This window comes from Dendrobates tinctorius, unplaced genomic scaffold (assembly GCF_039654945.1).
Source record: "Dendrobates tinctorius isolate UK_male_01 unplaced genomic scaffold, ASM3965494v1 ptg000069l, whole genome shotgun sequence".
In the NCBI taxonomy this organism is placed as follows: domain Eukaryota; kingdom Metazoa; phylum Chordata; class Amphibia; order Anura; family Dendrobatidae; genus Dendrobates; species Dendrobates tinctorius.
The window spans coordinates 28,969,922-28,986,492 of NW_027361737.1; the positions used below are offsets into that span (position 1 = coordinate 28,969,922).

Consider the following 16,571-nt stretch of genomic DNA (forward strand, 5'->3'; position numbering starts at 1 on the left):
AACTCACCGCAGGGAGGTAAAGGGTTAAACAGTGAAATAAACAGTATGAATGGCAAAGAATATTGTGAGGTGAAGAACAGCGGTTCAGATATTCAGTTGTACACTTATCGTGTCAGAAGTCTCTCCAACTGTAGATGCTCCTTGAAAGTCAGTAGCGCCGACAACATAGCAAAAAACTGCTGACAGATTCCCTCTAAAGACAATAACAATAAGTACAATATTTAAAACATATACAGAGAGAGACAAAAGCAAAAGACCTCATGAAGATGATGAAACTGGTAAGATTGTGTCAATATCCACAGTGAAACAAGTACTGTATCAACATGGACTGAAATGCCATTCTGCCAGGAAGAAGCTATTACTCCAAAAGAAACATAAAAAAGCCAGATTACTGTTTGCAAATGCACACAGGAACAAAGACCTTAATTTTTGGAGACATGTCCCAAAATTGAACTTTTTTTGCATAATGACCATCGTTACATTTGAAGGAAAAAAGGAGAAGCTTGGAAGCCTAAGGGCACCATCCCAACTGTGAAACATGGGGGAAGCAGCATCATGTTGTTGGGTTGTTTTGCTGCAGGGGAGACTGGTGCACTTCACAAAATAGATGGCATTATGAGAAGAGGAGATTATGTGGCAATACTGACGGAACATCTCAAGACATCGACCAGGAAGTTAAAGCTTGGCTGGAAATGGGTCTTCCAAATGGACAATGACTTGAAGCATACTGCCAAAATGGTAAAAAAGTGGCTTAAGAATAACAAACTCAATGTTTTGGAGTGGCCATCACAAAGCCCTGATGTCAATCCTATTGAAAATTTATGGGCAAAGCTGAAAAGGCCGGTGCGAGCAAGGCGACCTACAAACCTGGATCAGTTACACCAGTTTTGTCAGGAGGAATGGGCCCAATGAGAAGCTTGTGGAAGGAGATCCCAAATGTTTCACCCAAGTTATTCATTTTAAGGACCATGGTACCAAATTCTAATGAAATGTATGCAAAATTTTGACTTTGCAGTAAGTAATAAAAATGCCTTAAAACATTCTCTCTCTCTCATTATTATGGCATTTGGCAAATATTAATAATTATGGTAATCCTATCTTACCTAAAACGGGAAAGATTTTTTCTGATTTCATGTCAGATATTGAGAAAACATGTATATGTGTCTTTTTATATAGTGTATGTACGGTAAACTTCTAGTTTCAACTGTATATGTCAGACATTACTCAAATTAATGACGGTTACATGGTGCAAATTCTCCCTTGCAACAGGATCCATGAATCTTCCTCTACTTTCTACAAGGCTGCCATATAAGAATGCGCACCCAAGCAGCAAATTGTTTCAAGAAACAAACTACCTTGTTGGCAGAAATAGGATAAGCACAATTTTACTCCTAATTGCATAATTCCTTTGCAACTGATAAAGAATTGTCCACATTGAACCAGAATTGACTAACAGCAGCTATGAAGGATAAGTGCCGACTAATGGAATTCTGGCAAAGTTTATTATAGTAGAAAAAAATTAGTTTGTCCTCAATGAGACTTTATAGGTGACAGATTTTTTTTTATAGGTGACATGGAAAAAACTATCATCAGTTAGTTGTTCAAGATAACAATATCCCAGAGTAAGTTGTCGCATTTCAGATGTTGACAGTTTTATATCAGTAATTGGCAAATTGGGCCAATCTTTCCATTCTTTATAGACAAGTCTCTCACATACTATTCTTATAAATGATCTTACTACATACAGTATATTGACACAGTAATTTCTATTAGGTTGTTTTACTATTTTCATTTACGTTAAGTTCCCACAATGAGTTTTTGGTAAGATTTTGTCGCTGCATATTTTTGCTATGCAAGAAATGCAAAGTCTTCCAGTTCTAGTACCCTAATTTACATAATAGGTGCAGAAACATCAAAAACCTGTTGAGGAGAGCATTAAGATCAAATACTTAATTAACCTCAAGACATAAGAGATTGAGAGGAACTACCCAAAAAGTGTATTATCTCACCTTACATGAGCTTCTTCAGATCAAAGTGTGACACTGAAGTTGCCTGCCATTTCCTGTTTTCACCACACAACATGTGCTCATGGATCTGGAATTTCCTGTTTCACACACATCATGTGGACCATGAGCTGGTATACAAGATGACGCCTACCCTGATGACCTCATGGATCCGAGCATGACGATGCCTACTCTGATGACCTCATGGACCAACCCAGCCTAATGACCTCATGGATCCGCCCACGGACTAGCTCACTGCCCAACCCACTAACCAATGGATTACATCCGAACACTCCCATTTTAGAGTTAACCGAGCCCCCTTACAGGGGATATATGAGGCTATGTTTGAATCAATAAAGTCTCTCTCTCTCTCGGAGCTGTGCCATAGATTGATCAAACATTGATCATACGACTGTGTCTGATGTGATTCTTTTAGTGCGCACTGATCAATATCCATTGGGCCAGCAGCGGGCAACTAGTGAACATTTCTTATTGTTCAACCTATCAAACGCATCATGGGAACATAGTCCAACAGTAGAGGTAAATATTTCAATTTATTGATTTCCTAAATTCTAGGTGATATACAGGATAAGATGATACTAAGGTTTCATCCAAATCGCAGTGATATTTGTCATTTACCAAATAATGGGGTGAGATTCATCAGTGTTTAGTCACTTTTTTCTTTTACCATCAGTTTGTCATCATGGAAATAAAATTGATGGAGGTTTCTCAGGCTTCTCCTATCAAACATGAAAAAAGTCAGCACTAGGATGCAATCACGTTTTTCATGGAACCAAAAACATGTGTGGACTTGATCCGTGGACATGTGAACAGTCCTACAGACTATGATGGGTACATGCTCTACCTATGAAAACTCATATGTGAAAAACGGATGACTGAACAAGCCCAAAATACCAATGGATAAAATGGATGAAAATTGGATCCATCATGCTGATGAAAAATGATCCAGTTTTCCTTGTATGCAAAAAAAAAAAAAGAACACCTGAATCAGGCCTAACACTGATTAAGCTTGGTCTAACACATAATAGTCTTAATGCTCTGAGGTTGGTGAGTTAAAGGGTTGTTCTCAATGTGTTATCAGGGGCACTTCTGTCCACTGCTTCCCGTCTTCCTGCTTGGCATGCTGGGCAATGAGCTACTGAATGATTGATAGGTCGGATAGTGGCATGGTTGCAATGCCGATTTGAAATGTGCACTTTCCGATGCTAAAAGTACAGGCAACTTTGCCCTTGCAGCATGAGAGTTGCTCAGGGGCACTGAGTCAGCAATCTGACCAGCTTCAGAAAAGCACTTTCAGGCTCCAGAGCAAAGAACTTGTAAGCACTGCGCTCCTTGCCACAACTGATGAACTGAAGACGAAGAGCCATAAAAACTAAAATGAAAAATCCCTCCGTACTTGAAAGTCAATATGATTTTCCTTAATAAGTAGGAAAATGCGAAGTTGCTTGTATTTCTCTCTTTGTAATCTCATTTATGAAGTTCGGAGGACCAGTTTAACTTAGGGATGATTCACATTTCAGTATTGTCGTCTTGTTAACGAAGTAACTTATTAATTGGCATATACAGTATAATACTGTTAATTTAGATCATAAGGCCTGTGATTGTCCTGGAATTGTGATTGCAATGCCACCATGATATAAATGATTACAGGAAGAGAATAGACACAAACAAAACATAAAAGGTCACACAGTGATGTCTAGAGACACCACTACTCATATCATCAAACTGTATCAGCTAAAGGGGTTTCCTACTTTAAGAAAGATGAACCCCACTTTTATATATGTAATATAACATACGGAGCAGGTTCTCACCCTCCCCAGGTCCAATACTGGTGATCCACGGCTTCTCTGATCTCTGTGTTACACACAAAACACTGGAGCAGCCGTGGAGAGCCATAACTGGCCTCTGGGAGGGGGAGTACCTGCTCTGCTTGTTATTATCCTGTTTATCTAAAAGCGTTTTGAGATTTACTTTTCTTCAAGTGAAAAACCCCTTTTAACACTTCTGCTGTCCACTCAAGACCATCCCTTTACATAAGCCTGCAGCTGTTGTATAGTCAAACAGTATGAACTGCATAGTAATGACATGTTAGGAAAGCTGTAGTGATGTCACTATGAGTCGGCTGTGGCCAGTACATAGCTGACGTCACAAAAGATGCCACGTCACCACATATGGAGGAACAACAGAAAAGGTGGCAGACATAAGACCAGTGTAAAGATGAGAATTTGTAGTGAAATTGATGTAGTATTTACATTGTACAGGTTAAAACGAGCACTGTCAAGAAGCAAAAGAAGGCGCCCAATATGCAAATGACGAAACATAACGGTGCACCAAACTCGTGACCACACCAAGGGTGCACCAAAGCCTCCTCATATGCATATGAATTAAAAATTATTTTCTCAGGCACTGTATTAGTAGTAGGTACAGTAGTAGTATGGTGATTATAGGGGATAAGTCCCATATAACACTATATAGCCCCTTCAAGATGTGTTTGGGGATGATTGACTTCCTTTAACGCTGAAAACAAAAAAAAAATCTGCATGCCAGAATTTTTTTTTTTTCGGTTGCGACACTTCATCCCTTCCCAAAAAAATACAATAAAAAGCGAATAAAACTTTGTACCTTAAAATGGTATGAATAAGGCACACGATGTGTTTTTGATTAGTTTTCGCAGCGTTTTTTTTACCCGCGGAAATGCACCAAAAATGCAATGGAATAATAAAGGAAGGTAATACAATGACAATCCTGAAGTGTTGTGCACATGATTCGTAAATTTCCGTCCATATTTGCAGTGTTTTATTTTCTGCAGCATGTCAATTCTTTTTGTGTTTCTGCAGCGTTTTTGGCTCGCTGACTTCAACTGAGTCAGTCAAACCTGCATCAAAAATGCAGGTGTAAAAAGGTTTGCGGATTTGCTGTAGATTTACTGCCAAAAACGCTGCAGAATTGTCAAAGGAAATGATGTCAGAAGAAGGAAGATTGTGTGGGAGGAGAATATGTGCGTGTCTGTCTGTGTCTGCAGGTGTCTGTGTGTGTCAGTCTGTGTCTATGTCTGTGTCACGCCGTGCCGACATACTCACCCAGCCTCCACTCCCACGCCGTCTCTGTATACTCACCCGGCCATCACTCCCACGCCGCAGCCCCTCGCCGCCTGACAGCCATGGCGGTCACCTCTGACAGGCCGACGGCGTCTCTGCATGCAATGCGCATGCGCCATAGGCCGCGGCCGTGCCTCCCTTCTGCTTCTTGTGCTCCGCCTATGCCCTGACCCGAAAGCACCCCCTGACCAATGGCAGACCAGACAGGGGCATATCAGGCCGCTTCCCCCTGAAGGAGGCGCCTGATCGTTGTGTTTCCTAGCACACTGGGCCCCGCTTCTTCGTGTGCTCTCTGCAGTCTCACAGTCCCGTTCTCGTGTGCTCCCTGCAGCAGCCTCGCAGTCCTGCTATCCGTGTCTCCTGCTGTACTTTGTCCCACTCCAGTCCTGCCTCCGGTGTTCCTGCTCTATCCAGCTCCAGTCCCTCCGTCCTAACCGTCCCTGTATAGGGGTCGGTTCCATCTGGCAGCTCGCCCAGGGCCCCTCGGTGCCACGGCCCAGAGGGTCCACTCCTGGAGATTCTGGCTCCAGACCAGCCACACTAACAGTCTGTCTGCGAAATCTGCGTCTTTCTGTGTGTGTGTACCCATGCTCCGAACAGCCCATAGTGATTGAACTTAGGCTTCGTCTGATGGGAATACTACTCCCATCCGGCTACGTCTTTTGTCACATATACAGAGACCACAAGACCCGATGATGGGAGAATAGTCTCATCATCCGGCGCCTAAGTTCAATTGTAAAAAAAATCAAAACATTTACATAATCACATACATTTTCACATGCAATATACCGTACATACTCACCGAACACTTAATCCCCGACGCCCGCGTCTCCTGCAAGCAATCAAAAATAATAAACCATCATATACTCCCAGTCTGCCGTAGTCGATGACGTACTATTGCGTCATCGGTAAGTATCCCCTGCTTTAAGGTGGGCTCCGGCCAGAGCTGTAAATGACTTTATTCTGGCTGTGTGTTTATTTACCATATAACTATAGGACTAGTAATGGATAGGTGTCTTATAGACGTCTCTCCATTACTAACCTGTGGGCTTGATGTCACCTGACAATACAAAGGTGACAAATGCAACAAAAATGCATAAAAAAGTGCAGATTTTCCACTGCGTTTTCACATACCTAAAAGTTCAGCTCAGTGTGCAAAAAGCAAGACAGAACTACAGACAGAAAAATAAATGAGCTACGCGTTTCAGGGAATGACCTCAGAAAATTTTAAAACTGTTTTTCATCACTACAAAAAAAAAGGACAAATTTGGTATCTCACCATAAGCATACTGATCTGAAGAATCACGTTGTCAGGCAATATTTACCACACAATGTACGGCGTAGAAACAAAGGTAAAAAAAACAATGGCAGAACTGCGTTAATTTCACGTCCTGTTTCTTCCTGTTTTTCAGTAAATGATATGATAAAATGAATAGTGTCTTTATAATGTACAGCTCACCACGGATGACTTTATAGGTACTCATCTGAACCCGGCTAAAATCTGCTTCATGTGAATTTACTCTAAAAAGTCGAAAAATAATTCTTTTCGTTTTCTGTTTCTAGAGGAGCCCCTATAGGGCAATGTCAATCATATTAATTATAAACCTGCTTATCCAGAAAGAAATATAACCAAGAAAGGGGTAAAGGCTCCGGTACAAAACTATATAGCAGCATCGTGACACATTCGGCTCGTCTACTTTTTTGCGCTATGTTACATCAGAGACGTCCCATTTTCTGGAATATATAATCCTCCATTACCGCTGTGTACAGATACTTGTGCTGCAACCACTATATAATCTCATGATCATGACATAAACGGCTCAGAATAAATCCCCCTTAATCCTATTACTGGAGGTAACCACATGGGATTATGGCACTGGCAGGGAACCATCTGAAGCGCCCCACCACATGCACATGGGCTCGGTGACAAGTACGAACCATCATTGTCTCACATCACAGCTGACACATTTGCAGACATATATGTATATATCAGCCGGGAACCTATACTGTATATGGGGGTGTTGACAATACAATGTTGTAATAATGTTACGGATCTGACACATATGTATAAATATTGATGTAGTGGAGCTGATTTATAGTCCATTAAGCAGATGATTATATTCTGTCCCAATTTTTCTTGGCTAATGTCGCCTGATTACGTCCTACAAATTTCTCCAGTGCGACGGTACCTATAGAGCTGAACGACATGAGGGGCGCAAGGCGGCTTTATATAGAAAGCAATGAGGCGATGATGTATGGGAATAATTTCTACTCACCCTCAATTGGTACCTCAGGCACCAGCCGACCTCTCCCGACCTGCTGAAGCTGGAACGCTGCGCGCACCTCATGACAACTTGGGGGGCGCTCGGATGGCATCGATGGCACCAAACTGAGAAGCAGGAGGAGGGGCACAGGCGACATGGGCATCTCACCAAGCAGAGGGGTACACACCGTGTGCACCAGCCCCTAGTTACCTGTAAACCACATCTATCTGCCAATGTTCTAGCGACCAATGCCTACACACCTACAGCAGGCAATGCCACATGCCCTCATCACACCACGCACAACATTTTGCCAGGACACAATATGACAGCTGGCTGACAGGTGGCAGGCCTGGCCTGTCTGTGCTGTAGATGGCACCTTGGTAGGAGATGTGTATAGTCCAGTCTTCTATTTATTTGGCTGCCAGCTTCATTCTGTGCGTATGTGGAGCCTCAGCCTGCAGGACAGCTCCCTCCCTCCCTCACTTCTGTACTTCTGTCTCACTTCATGCCTCCCTCCAGCATGCTGATCCACAGCCCCTCCCTAACTCCTCACTCCTCATCCCCCAGTCACTCCTGACCATTTAACTCCCCACTTCCCAAGCAGCCCTCTCCGCTGTCACCCATCCTCAGATTTCTGAGTATGGCTTGGCTCACTGTCCACAGCTTGCTGAGGCAGACATACAATGCATATGTCATTCCGCTTGTTGCAGCCAACCCTACACAACGAGCCCCGAATCGGTGACACCAGCGGGGTCAACAAATCAACTGAAAGCCACAACTGTAGGAGCCGCATTCAGTGCAGTAATGACATGCTCCTTATAACGCAGGAGCAATGACTGCCAGAAGCAGTGTGAAAGACTGGTGGAAAGCATGCCAAGACGCATGAAAGCTGGGATTAAAAATCATGGTTATTCCACAAAATATTTATTTCTGAACTCTTCCTGAGTTAAAACATTAGTATTGTTGTTTTTAAATGATTATGAACTTGTTTTCTTAGCATTATTTGAGGTCTGAAAGCAGTTTTTTTTATTTTGACTATTTTTATTTGTCAGTAAAAAAAATACTAAATTTATTGCTTGTAAATTCTAAGACGTTATCAGAAGTTTATAGACTAAAAGAACAATTTACATTTTACGCAAAAATATACCTATAATGAGAAAAATCAGACAAACTGAACATTTGTAATGGGACAGGTACAGAGGGGGAGACCCTGTCCTCACAGGATTATATCTACAGGGCAATGGGACAGGTACAGAAGGGGAGACCCTGCCCTCACAGGATTATATCTACAGGGTAATGGGACTGGTACAGAGGGGAGACCCTGCCCTCACAGGATTATATCTACAGGGTAATGGGACTGGTACAGAAGGGGAGACCCTGCCCTCACAGGATTATATCTACAGGGCAATGGGACAGGTACAGAAGGGGAGACCCTGCCCTCACAGGATTATATCTACAGGGCAATGGGACAGGTACAGAAGGGGAGACCCTGTCCTCACAGGATTATATCTACAGGGCAATGGGACAGGTACAGAAGGGGAGACCCTGCCCTCACAGGATTACATCTACAGGGTATTGGGACAGGTACAGAAGGGGAGACCCTGCCCTCACAGGATTATATCTACAGGGTAATGGGACAGGTACAGAGGGGAGACCCTGCCCTCACAGGATTATATCTACAGGGCAATGGGACAGGTACAGAAGGGGAGACCCTGCCCTCACAGGATTATATCTACAGGGCAATGGGACAGGTACAGAAGGGGAGACCCTGCCCTCACAGGTTTATATCTTCAGGGTAATGGGACAGGTACAGAAGGGGAGACCCTGCCCTCACAGGATTATATCTACCGGGTAATGGGACAGGTACAGAAGTGGAGACCCTGCCCTCACAGGATTATATCTACAGGGTAATGGGACAGGTACAGAGGGGAGACCCTGCCCTCACAAGATTATATCTACAGGGCAATGGGACAGGTACAGAAGGGGAGACCCTGCCCTCACAGGATTATATCTACAGGGCAATGGGACAGGTACAGAAGTGGAGACCCTGCCCTCACAGGATTATATCTACAGGGTAATGGGACAGGTACAGAGGGGAGACCCTGCCCTCACAGGATTATATCTACAGGGCAATGGGACAGGTACAGAAGGGGAGACCCTGCCCTCACAGGATTATATCTACAGGGCAATGGGACAGGTACAGAAGTGGAGACCCTGCCCTCACAGGATTATATCTACAGGGTAATGGGACAGGTACAGAGGGGAGACCCTGCCCTCACAGGATTATATCTACAGGGCAATGGGACAGGTACAGAAGGGGAGACCCTGCCCTCACAGGATTATATCTACAGGGCAATGGGACAGGTACAGAAGTGGAGACCCTGCCCTCACAGGATTATATCTACAGGGTAATGGGACAGGTACAGAGGGGAGACCCTGCCCTCACAGGATTATATCTACAGGGCAATGGGACAGGTACAGAAGGGGAGACCCTGCCCTCACAGGATTATATCTACAGGGCAATGGGACAGGTACAGAAGGGGAGACCCTGCCCTCACAGGATTATATCTACAGGGTAATGGGACAGGTACAGAAGGGGAGACCCTGCCCTCACAGGATTATATCTACAGGGCAATGGGACAGGTACAGAAGGGGAGACCCTGCCCTCACAGGATTATATCTACAGGGTAATGGGACTGGTACAGAGGGGAGACCCTGCCCTCACAGGATTATATCTACAGGGCAATGGGACAGGTACAGAAGGGGAGACCCTGCCCTCACAGGATTATATCTACAGGGTAATGGGACAGGTACAGAAGGGGAGACCCTGCCCTCACAGGATTATATCTACCGGGTAATGGGACAGGTACAGAAGGGGAGACCCTGACCTCACAGGATTATATCTACAGGGTAATGGGACAGGTACATACAGAAGGGGAGACCCTGCCCTCACAGGATTATATCTACAGGGTAATGGGACAGGTACAGAAAGGGAGACCCTGCCCTCACAGGATTATATCTACAGGGCAATGGGACAGGTACAGAAGGGGAGACCCTGCCCTCACAGGATTATATCTACAGGGTAATGGGACTGGTACAGAGGGGAGACCCTGCCCTCACAGGATTATATCTACAGGGTAATGGGACTGGTACAGAAGGGGAGACCCTGCCCTCACAGGATTATATCTACCGGGTAATGGGACAGGTACAGAAGGGGAGACCCTGACCTCACAGGATTATATCTACAGGGTAATGGGACAGGTACATACAGAAGGGGAGACCCTGCCCTCACAGGATTATATCTACAGGGTAATGGGACAGGTACAGAAGGGGAGACCCTGCCCTCACAGGATTATATCTACAGGGTAATGGGACAGGTACAGAAGTGGAGACCCTGACCTCACAGGATTATATCTACAGGGTAATGGGACAGGTACAGAAGGGGAGACCCTGCCCTCACAGGATTATATCTACAGGGTAATGGGACAGGTATAGAAGGGGAGACCCTGCCCTCACAGGATTATATCTATAAGGTAATGGGACAGGTACAGAAGGGGAGACCCTGCCCTCACAGGGTTACATCTACAGGGTAATGGGACAAGTACAGAAGGGGAGACCCTGCCCTCACAGGATTACATCTACAGGGTAATGGGACAGGTACACAGAGAGAGACCCTGCCCTCACAGGGTTATATATACAGGGTAATTGTGGCGCCCCTGAGGCTCAGTCGCCACAGAGGTACTGCACCTCCTCCTGAGGTGTGGTTCCCCACCATCCAGGTAAGTTGGAGGCTCCTGACCACGCTCCAACACCTGCATCCCACACAACACGGTAGTTCAGCAAAGCCACATTGCGGCTCCCTGGTTGGAGTGTAGCAGAGCACCTTTGGTGGCTCCCTGATTGGAACACGAAACTTGTTGGGAGGCGGGTGGAGTTAGAATACATAAAAGAGCGGGAAGGTTTAGGATTTCAGTCAGTAGGTCAGTCAGTCAGCAGAGAGTCACTCAGAGAGGAGGAAAGAAGATCCCTGAGAGAGGGATGAAGGAAGGAGGTGCTGCAGCAGACCTCAGTGACCTGGGTCTGCTGGCACGGGAAAGGAAAGAAGGAGAAAGACATTGAACCGAAACCTGATCTTCCATAAGAAGGAGAGACTAGTACGGAACGAAGGAGTAAAAGGGAACAGAGGATGTGGGTTAGGAGAGAACCCTGCCTAGAAGTTCTAAGCGCAAGGCCGGGGCCCGGTCCACGAGGTTGTATGGACACTAATGATTCTACAGCAGACATCGGTGGAATAGTGGGCTGTATATGCACTACTCCCATCTAAGACTTGGGGGCACAACAGCAACATTGATAGTGAGCCGGGACTCAGGGGAAAGGAGTCCCCGAAGCAGGCTACAGCTGTCTGCCGTACAAGTGGAATTCTTGGGAACATCTGTCAGGAGGCACTCCAGTGTAACTCAGCACTAGGAGTACTTCACACTTAAAGGCGCTTTAAGAGGAGACGTTCAGAAAGGCACATGTTGGCGGAGTGTTGGAAGGGAGCATTCCATCTGGCTTGGAGGTTGACTGAGTCCCTGACCCGGAGGACACGGCACAGAGGCAGGCACCTGTATGTGTACTACAGACTGTGAGTAAAGCTTTGGAACTACAAGACCTGGTGTCCTCCATTCACTCTTGCGCCAACGTACCCAGCACTGCTACATCTGGGTACCAGCTTCTACACCGCTTGTGCCTCTCCTCTACCCCGACATCTACACTGCCCTGGGGCTACAGCTCCACCTGTGGGGAGCTTCACCATCTTGGCTGCAACACTCCACCAGCCCCAGAGGATCTGCATGCAGCGTCGGCTCAACATCTTATTTTCTGAGCACCACAGGTGGACGCACAAACTATTCCATTAACTACATTCCACCATTCAATCTCCCCTAATACTTGGGCGCCTGTTATGAGCTCATTTTCTGCTCCACCAGTTGAGAGTTCTCCTTCCGTTCTCCCTCTGGTGGTGACAGGAGGTAGTGAGGTTGGTTTAAGTGGTAGTGATCTGCCACCTGATGAGGAGGATAACGATTGGATCTCTGGAGTATCAGACAGGATATAAGACAGCCGACGCCCTATCCTGGGGCTGGTGATTCAGTGTGCTTCTCAGGTCTTGGACTTCAGCTCTCTTCCAGTCTTCTCAAGTTAAGTTTGTTTTTTGCTAATATTAACACTTGCGCTTGTTGGTCAATTCAGTTTCTTGTGTGGTCAGCCTGCCCCTGCTGGGGCTATGCTGAACTTCCATTCCTATTTATCTGTATTTGCCAATTTGCCTTTTTGTCCCTTATTAGATTGGCCTCTTTTTGCTCTGTTTCAGAATATTTCAGAGTGCTGATATAGTGGGAGAAGTCTAGTGACTTCAGGGTTAATTTTGCTATCAGACGTGTTGGACATTATTTTGGTAGGGTTTTTTGGCAGACTGCAGACAGTGGCTTTCCTTTACTGTCCTTTCTAGTTAGTCGGGCCCCATCGTTTGCTCAGCCTATTTTCCTGCCTTTGTTTGTGTTTTCATCTTGTATCACTGTCAATACATGTGGAGGGCTGTCTTTCCTTTGGGGTCTGCTCGGGGGCAGTTAGTTTTCCTCTTTTCCTGCTTTAGGCTTATGTAGCTCTCCGGTTGTGACGAGGCGTCTAGGACCATCGTAGGAATGCTCCACGACTGCTGCTAGTTGTGTGGTTAAGATCAGGAATCTGCAATCTGCATAGTTACCAACATCTCTGGTTTTCTGAGACTTAGCTTGTTGTTTTTTTTCCTCCTTGGTGACCCATTCATAACAGAATCACCAGCCATACCGCAGATTCTAGGGTACTCAAAAACAGGAAGGAATTGTAGAAAAAAAAAAAAGTGTCAGATTTTTATTTTTTATATGTATATTTTTTCCTCTTTTTCTCTGAGGCCGTAGGAGGATTTTATTTTTTCTTAATTGAGATTACGCAACTGTCTGATCGTGTGGAGAACTTGCTGCTGAAGTACAGGGAATTTCTGCCTACCTTATTCAGTCACATGCTGCTGAACCCAAGATTCCTACTCCAGAAGGGTTTTCTGGGGATCGGTCTAAATTTCTGAATTTTAAGAATAATTGTAAATTATTTCTTGCTTTGAGGCCTAACTCATCGGGGAGCTCTGTGCAGCAGGTTAAAATTTTCATCTCCTTGCTGCACGGCGATCCCCAGGATTGGGCTTTTTCTCTGACACCTGAAAATCCTATTCTGACTAATGTGGAGAGTTGTACTGTCAAAAATTCCGAAAGTAGGCGGTCCTTACTACATGGAATGATAGTGCATTGGCAGCTCTCTTTCGGAAAGGTTTGTCAGAGACCGTAAAAGATGTTATGGTGGGATTTCCTGTTCCTTCTGGTCTGGATGGCTCTATGTCATTGGCCATTCAAGTTGATCGGCGTTTACGTGAACGTAGGACTACACGAGAGGCACTGCCACCTTTTGAACAAATGTCTGTACCTTTGCAATGTAATGGGGTTTTGTCTAGGGCGCAACGTCGGGAGTTTAGAAGGCGTAATAAGCTGTGTTTTTTCTGTGGAGACGCCTCTCATACTATTTCTGTCTGCCCTAAACGAGAGAAACATTTTGCACACACATTTGCTGTGGGCAGTATACAACCTAAGTTCCTTTTGGCAATTACACTGATCTGCTCCTTGTCCACATTTTCCACTAAGGCTTTTGTGGATTCAGGAGCAGCTCTGAATCTGATGGATTTGGACTTTGCTAAATGTTGTGGTTTGTCCATGACGCCTCTGCAGACGTCTATTCCTTTGAGGGGTATTGATGCCACTCCTTTGGCGGAGAATAAGCCTCAGTTTTGGACCCAGGTGATAATGCGAGTTGCCCCAGACCACCAAGAAAATTGTAAATTTTTGGTGCTGCATAATTTGCACGATACTATTGTACTGGGGTTCCTCTGGTTGCAAACTCATAACCCAGTTTTGGATTGGAAATCTGTGTCTGTGGTGAGTTGGGGTTGTCAGTGTGTTCTTAGGGACGCTCCTGTTTTCTCCACCTCTCCTCAGTCTCATGATATTCCTGATTATCTGGCTGATTTCTCTGATGTATTTAGTGAGAGCAAGTCTGCGTCTTTGCCTCCTCATAGGAGTTATGACTATGCAATTGAGTTGATGCCTGGGTGTAAATCTCCCAAGGGTCGGCTTTTCAACTTATCTGTACCCGAACATGATGCTATGCGATCCTATATTAAGGAGTCGTTGGAGAAGGGTCATATTAGACCATCCTCGTCACCTTTAGGCGCTGTTTTTTTTTTTGTTGCCAAGAAAGATGGTTCATTAAGACCGTGTATTGATTATCGTTCCCTTAACAAGATGACGGTTAAATATCAGTACCCGTTACCTCTGATGTCTCATTTATTCTCCAGAGTTAAGAGTGCCTGCTGGTTTACTAAGCTTGACCTCAGGGGGGCGTATAATCTTATTCGCATCAAGCACGGGGATGAATGGAAGACAGCGTTTAATACTACGGAGGGACATTTTGAGTTCCTGGTGATGCCTTTTGGGCTCTCTAATGCCCCTTCTGTCTTCCAGTCCTTTATGAATGATGTTTTCCGAGACTTTGTGGATAAGTTTTTGATCATCTATCTGGATGATATTTTGATCTTTTCCAGTGATTGGGATTCCCATGTGGAACATGTCCGGACTGTGTTCCGGATTTTGAGGGAGAATTCCCTGTTTGTTAAGGGATTGAAGTGCCTCTTTGGTGTACAGAGGATTTCGTTTTTGGGATTTATCTTGTCTCCATCGACTATTGAAATGGACCCCGCCAAGGTACAGGCCATTTATGATTGGGTTCAGCCTACTTCTTTGAAGGCTCTCCAGAAGTTTTTGGGTTTTTCTAATTTCTATTGAAAATTTATAGGTAATTTTTCTAGTATTGTCAAACCACTGACTGATCTGACCAAGAAGGGAGCTGATGTGCTGAATTGGTCTCCTGAGGTTGTCTCAGCATTTCAGGAGCTTAAGCGGAGATTTACTTCAGCTCCAGTTTTACGGCAACCTGATGTCTCACTTCCATTTCAAGTGGAGGTAGACGCTTCTGAGATAGGTGCAGGAGCTGTTTTGTTCCAAAAAGACCCTGTGACTTCTAAGATGAATCCCTGTGCCTTCTTTTCTCGAAAGTTTTCCCCATCTGAACACAACTATGACGTGGGGAATCGGGAATTGTTGGCTATGAAATGGGCATTTGAGGAGTGGAGACATTGGTTGGAGGGAGCTAGACATCAATTTGTGGTCCTCACCGATCACAAGAATCTGATTTATCTGGAGTCGGCCAAACGCTTGAATCCTAGACAGGCTAGATGGGCCTTGTTTTTCACGCGTTTTAATTTTGTGGTCTCTTTTCTTCCAGGCACTAAGAATGTTAAGGCAGACGCCCTTTCTAGGAGTTTCTTTGCTGATTCTCTTAATGTGACCGAGCCTACTACTATCCTAGGTGAGGGGGTAGTTCTTTCTGCCATTTCGCCTGATTTGAGATGCGCCCTGGATGAATTTCAGGAGGATAAACCTGAGCGTTGCCCTATGCGAAGATTGTATGTTCCTGACCAATGGAGAAAGAGAGTGATGTCTGAAGTCCCTTGCTCCGCATTGGCTGGTCATCCGGGTATTTTTGGTACCAGAGATTTGGTGAATCGGTCGTTTTGGTGGCCTGCCTTATCTTGTGATGTCAGGAATTTTGTACAGTCCTGTGGGACTTGTTCTCGGTCTAAACCCTGTTCTCGTTCTAGTGGGTTGCTGATGCCCCTGCCGGTGCCCAAGAGGCCATGGACCCATATCTCAATGGATTTTATTTCTGATCTTTCTGTCTCTCAGAGAATGACTGTTATCTGGGTGATTTGTGATAGATTTTCGAAGATGGTCCATCTTGTACCGCTCCCAAAGTTGCCGTCTTCCGTTGAGTTGGTACCCTTGTTTTTACAACAGGTGGTTCGGTTACATGAGATTCCTGAGAACATTGTGTCCGATAGAGGGGTCCAGTTTGTTTCCACATTCTGGAAAGCCTTTTGTTCCAATCTGGGAATTCAGTTATCCTTCTCCTCCGCGTTTCATCCCCAGACCAATGGGCAGACTGAGAGAACAAACCAGACCCTGGAGTCTTATTTAAGATGTTTTATATCTGCTGATCAAGAT

General features: G+C 45.0%; 1 protein-coding gene across 3 annotated transcripts in view; it reads right to left on the bottom strand.

Annotated features, from left to right (window-relative positions):
- LOC141095321 (glypican-5-like) overlaps positions 1-7,889 on the bottom strand; it is a 442,719-nt gene extending 434,830 nt beyond the window's left edge. For 2 of the 3 annotated variants that reach the window (XM_073581289.1, XM_073581288.1), the window contains exon 1: positions 7,399-7,888. In XM_073581289.1, coding sequence (XP_073437390.1) covers positions 7,399-7,549 — 151 coding nt within the window. In that variant the 5' untranslated portion in view covers positions 7,550-7,888. Of the gene's footprint in view, positions 1-7,398 lie in introns of all 3 variants that reach the window. The other variant, XM_073581290.1, reaches the window with a different exon arrangement.
- Between the last annotated feature and the right edge of the window lie 8,682 nt (positions 7,890-16,571).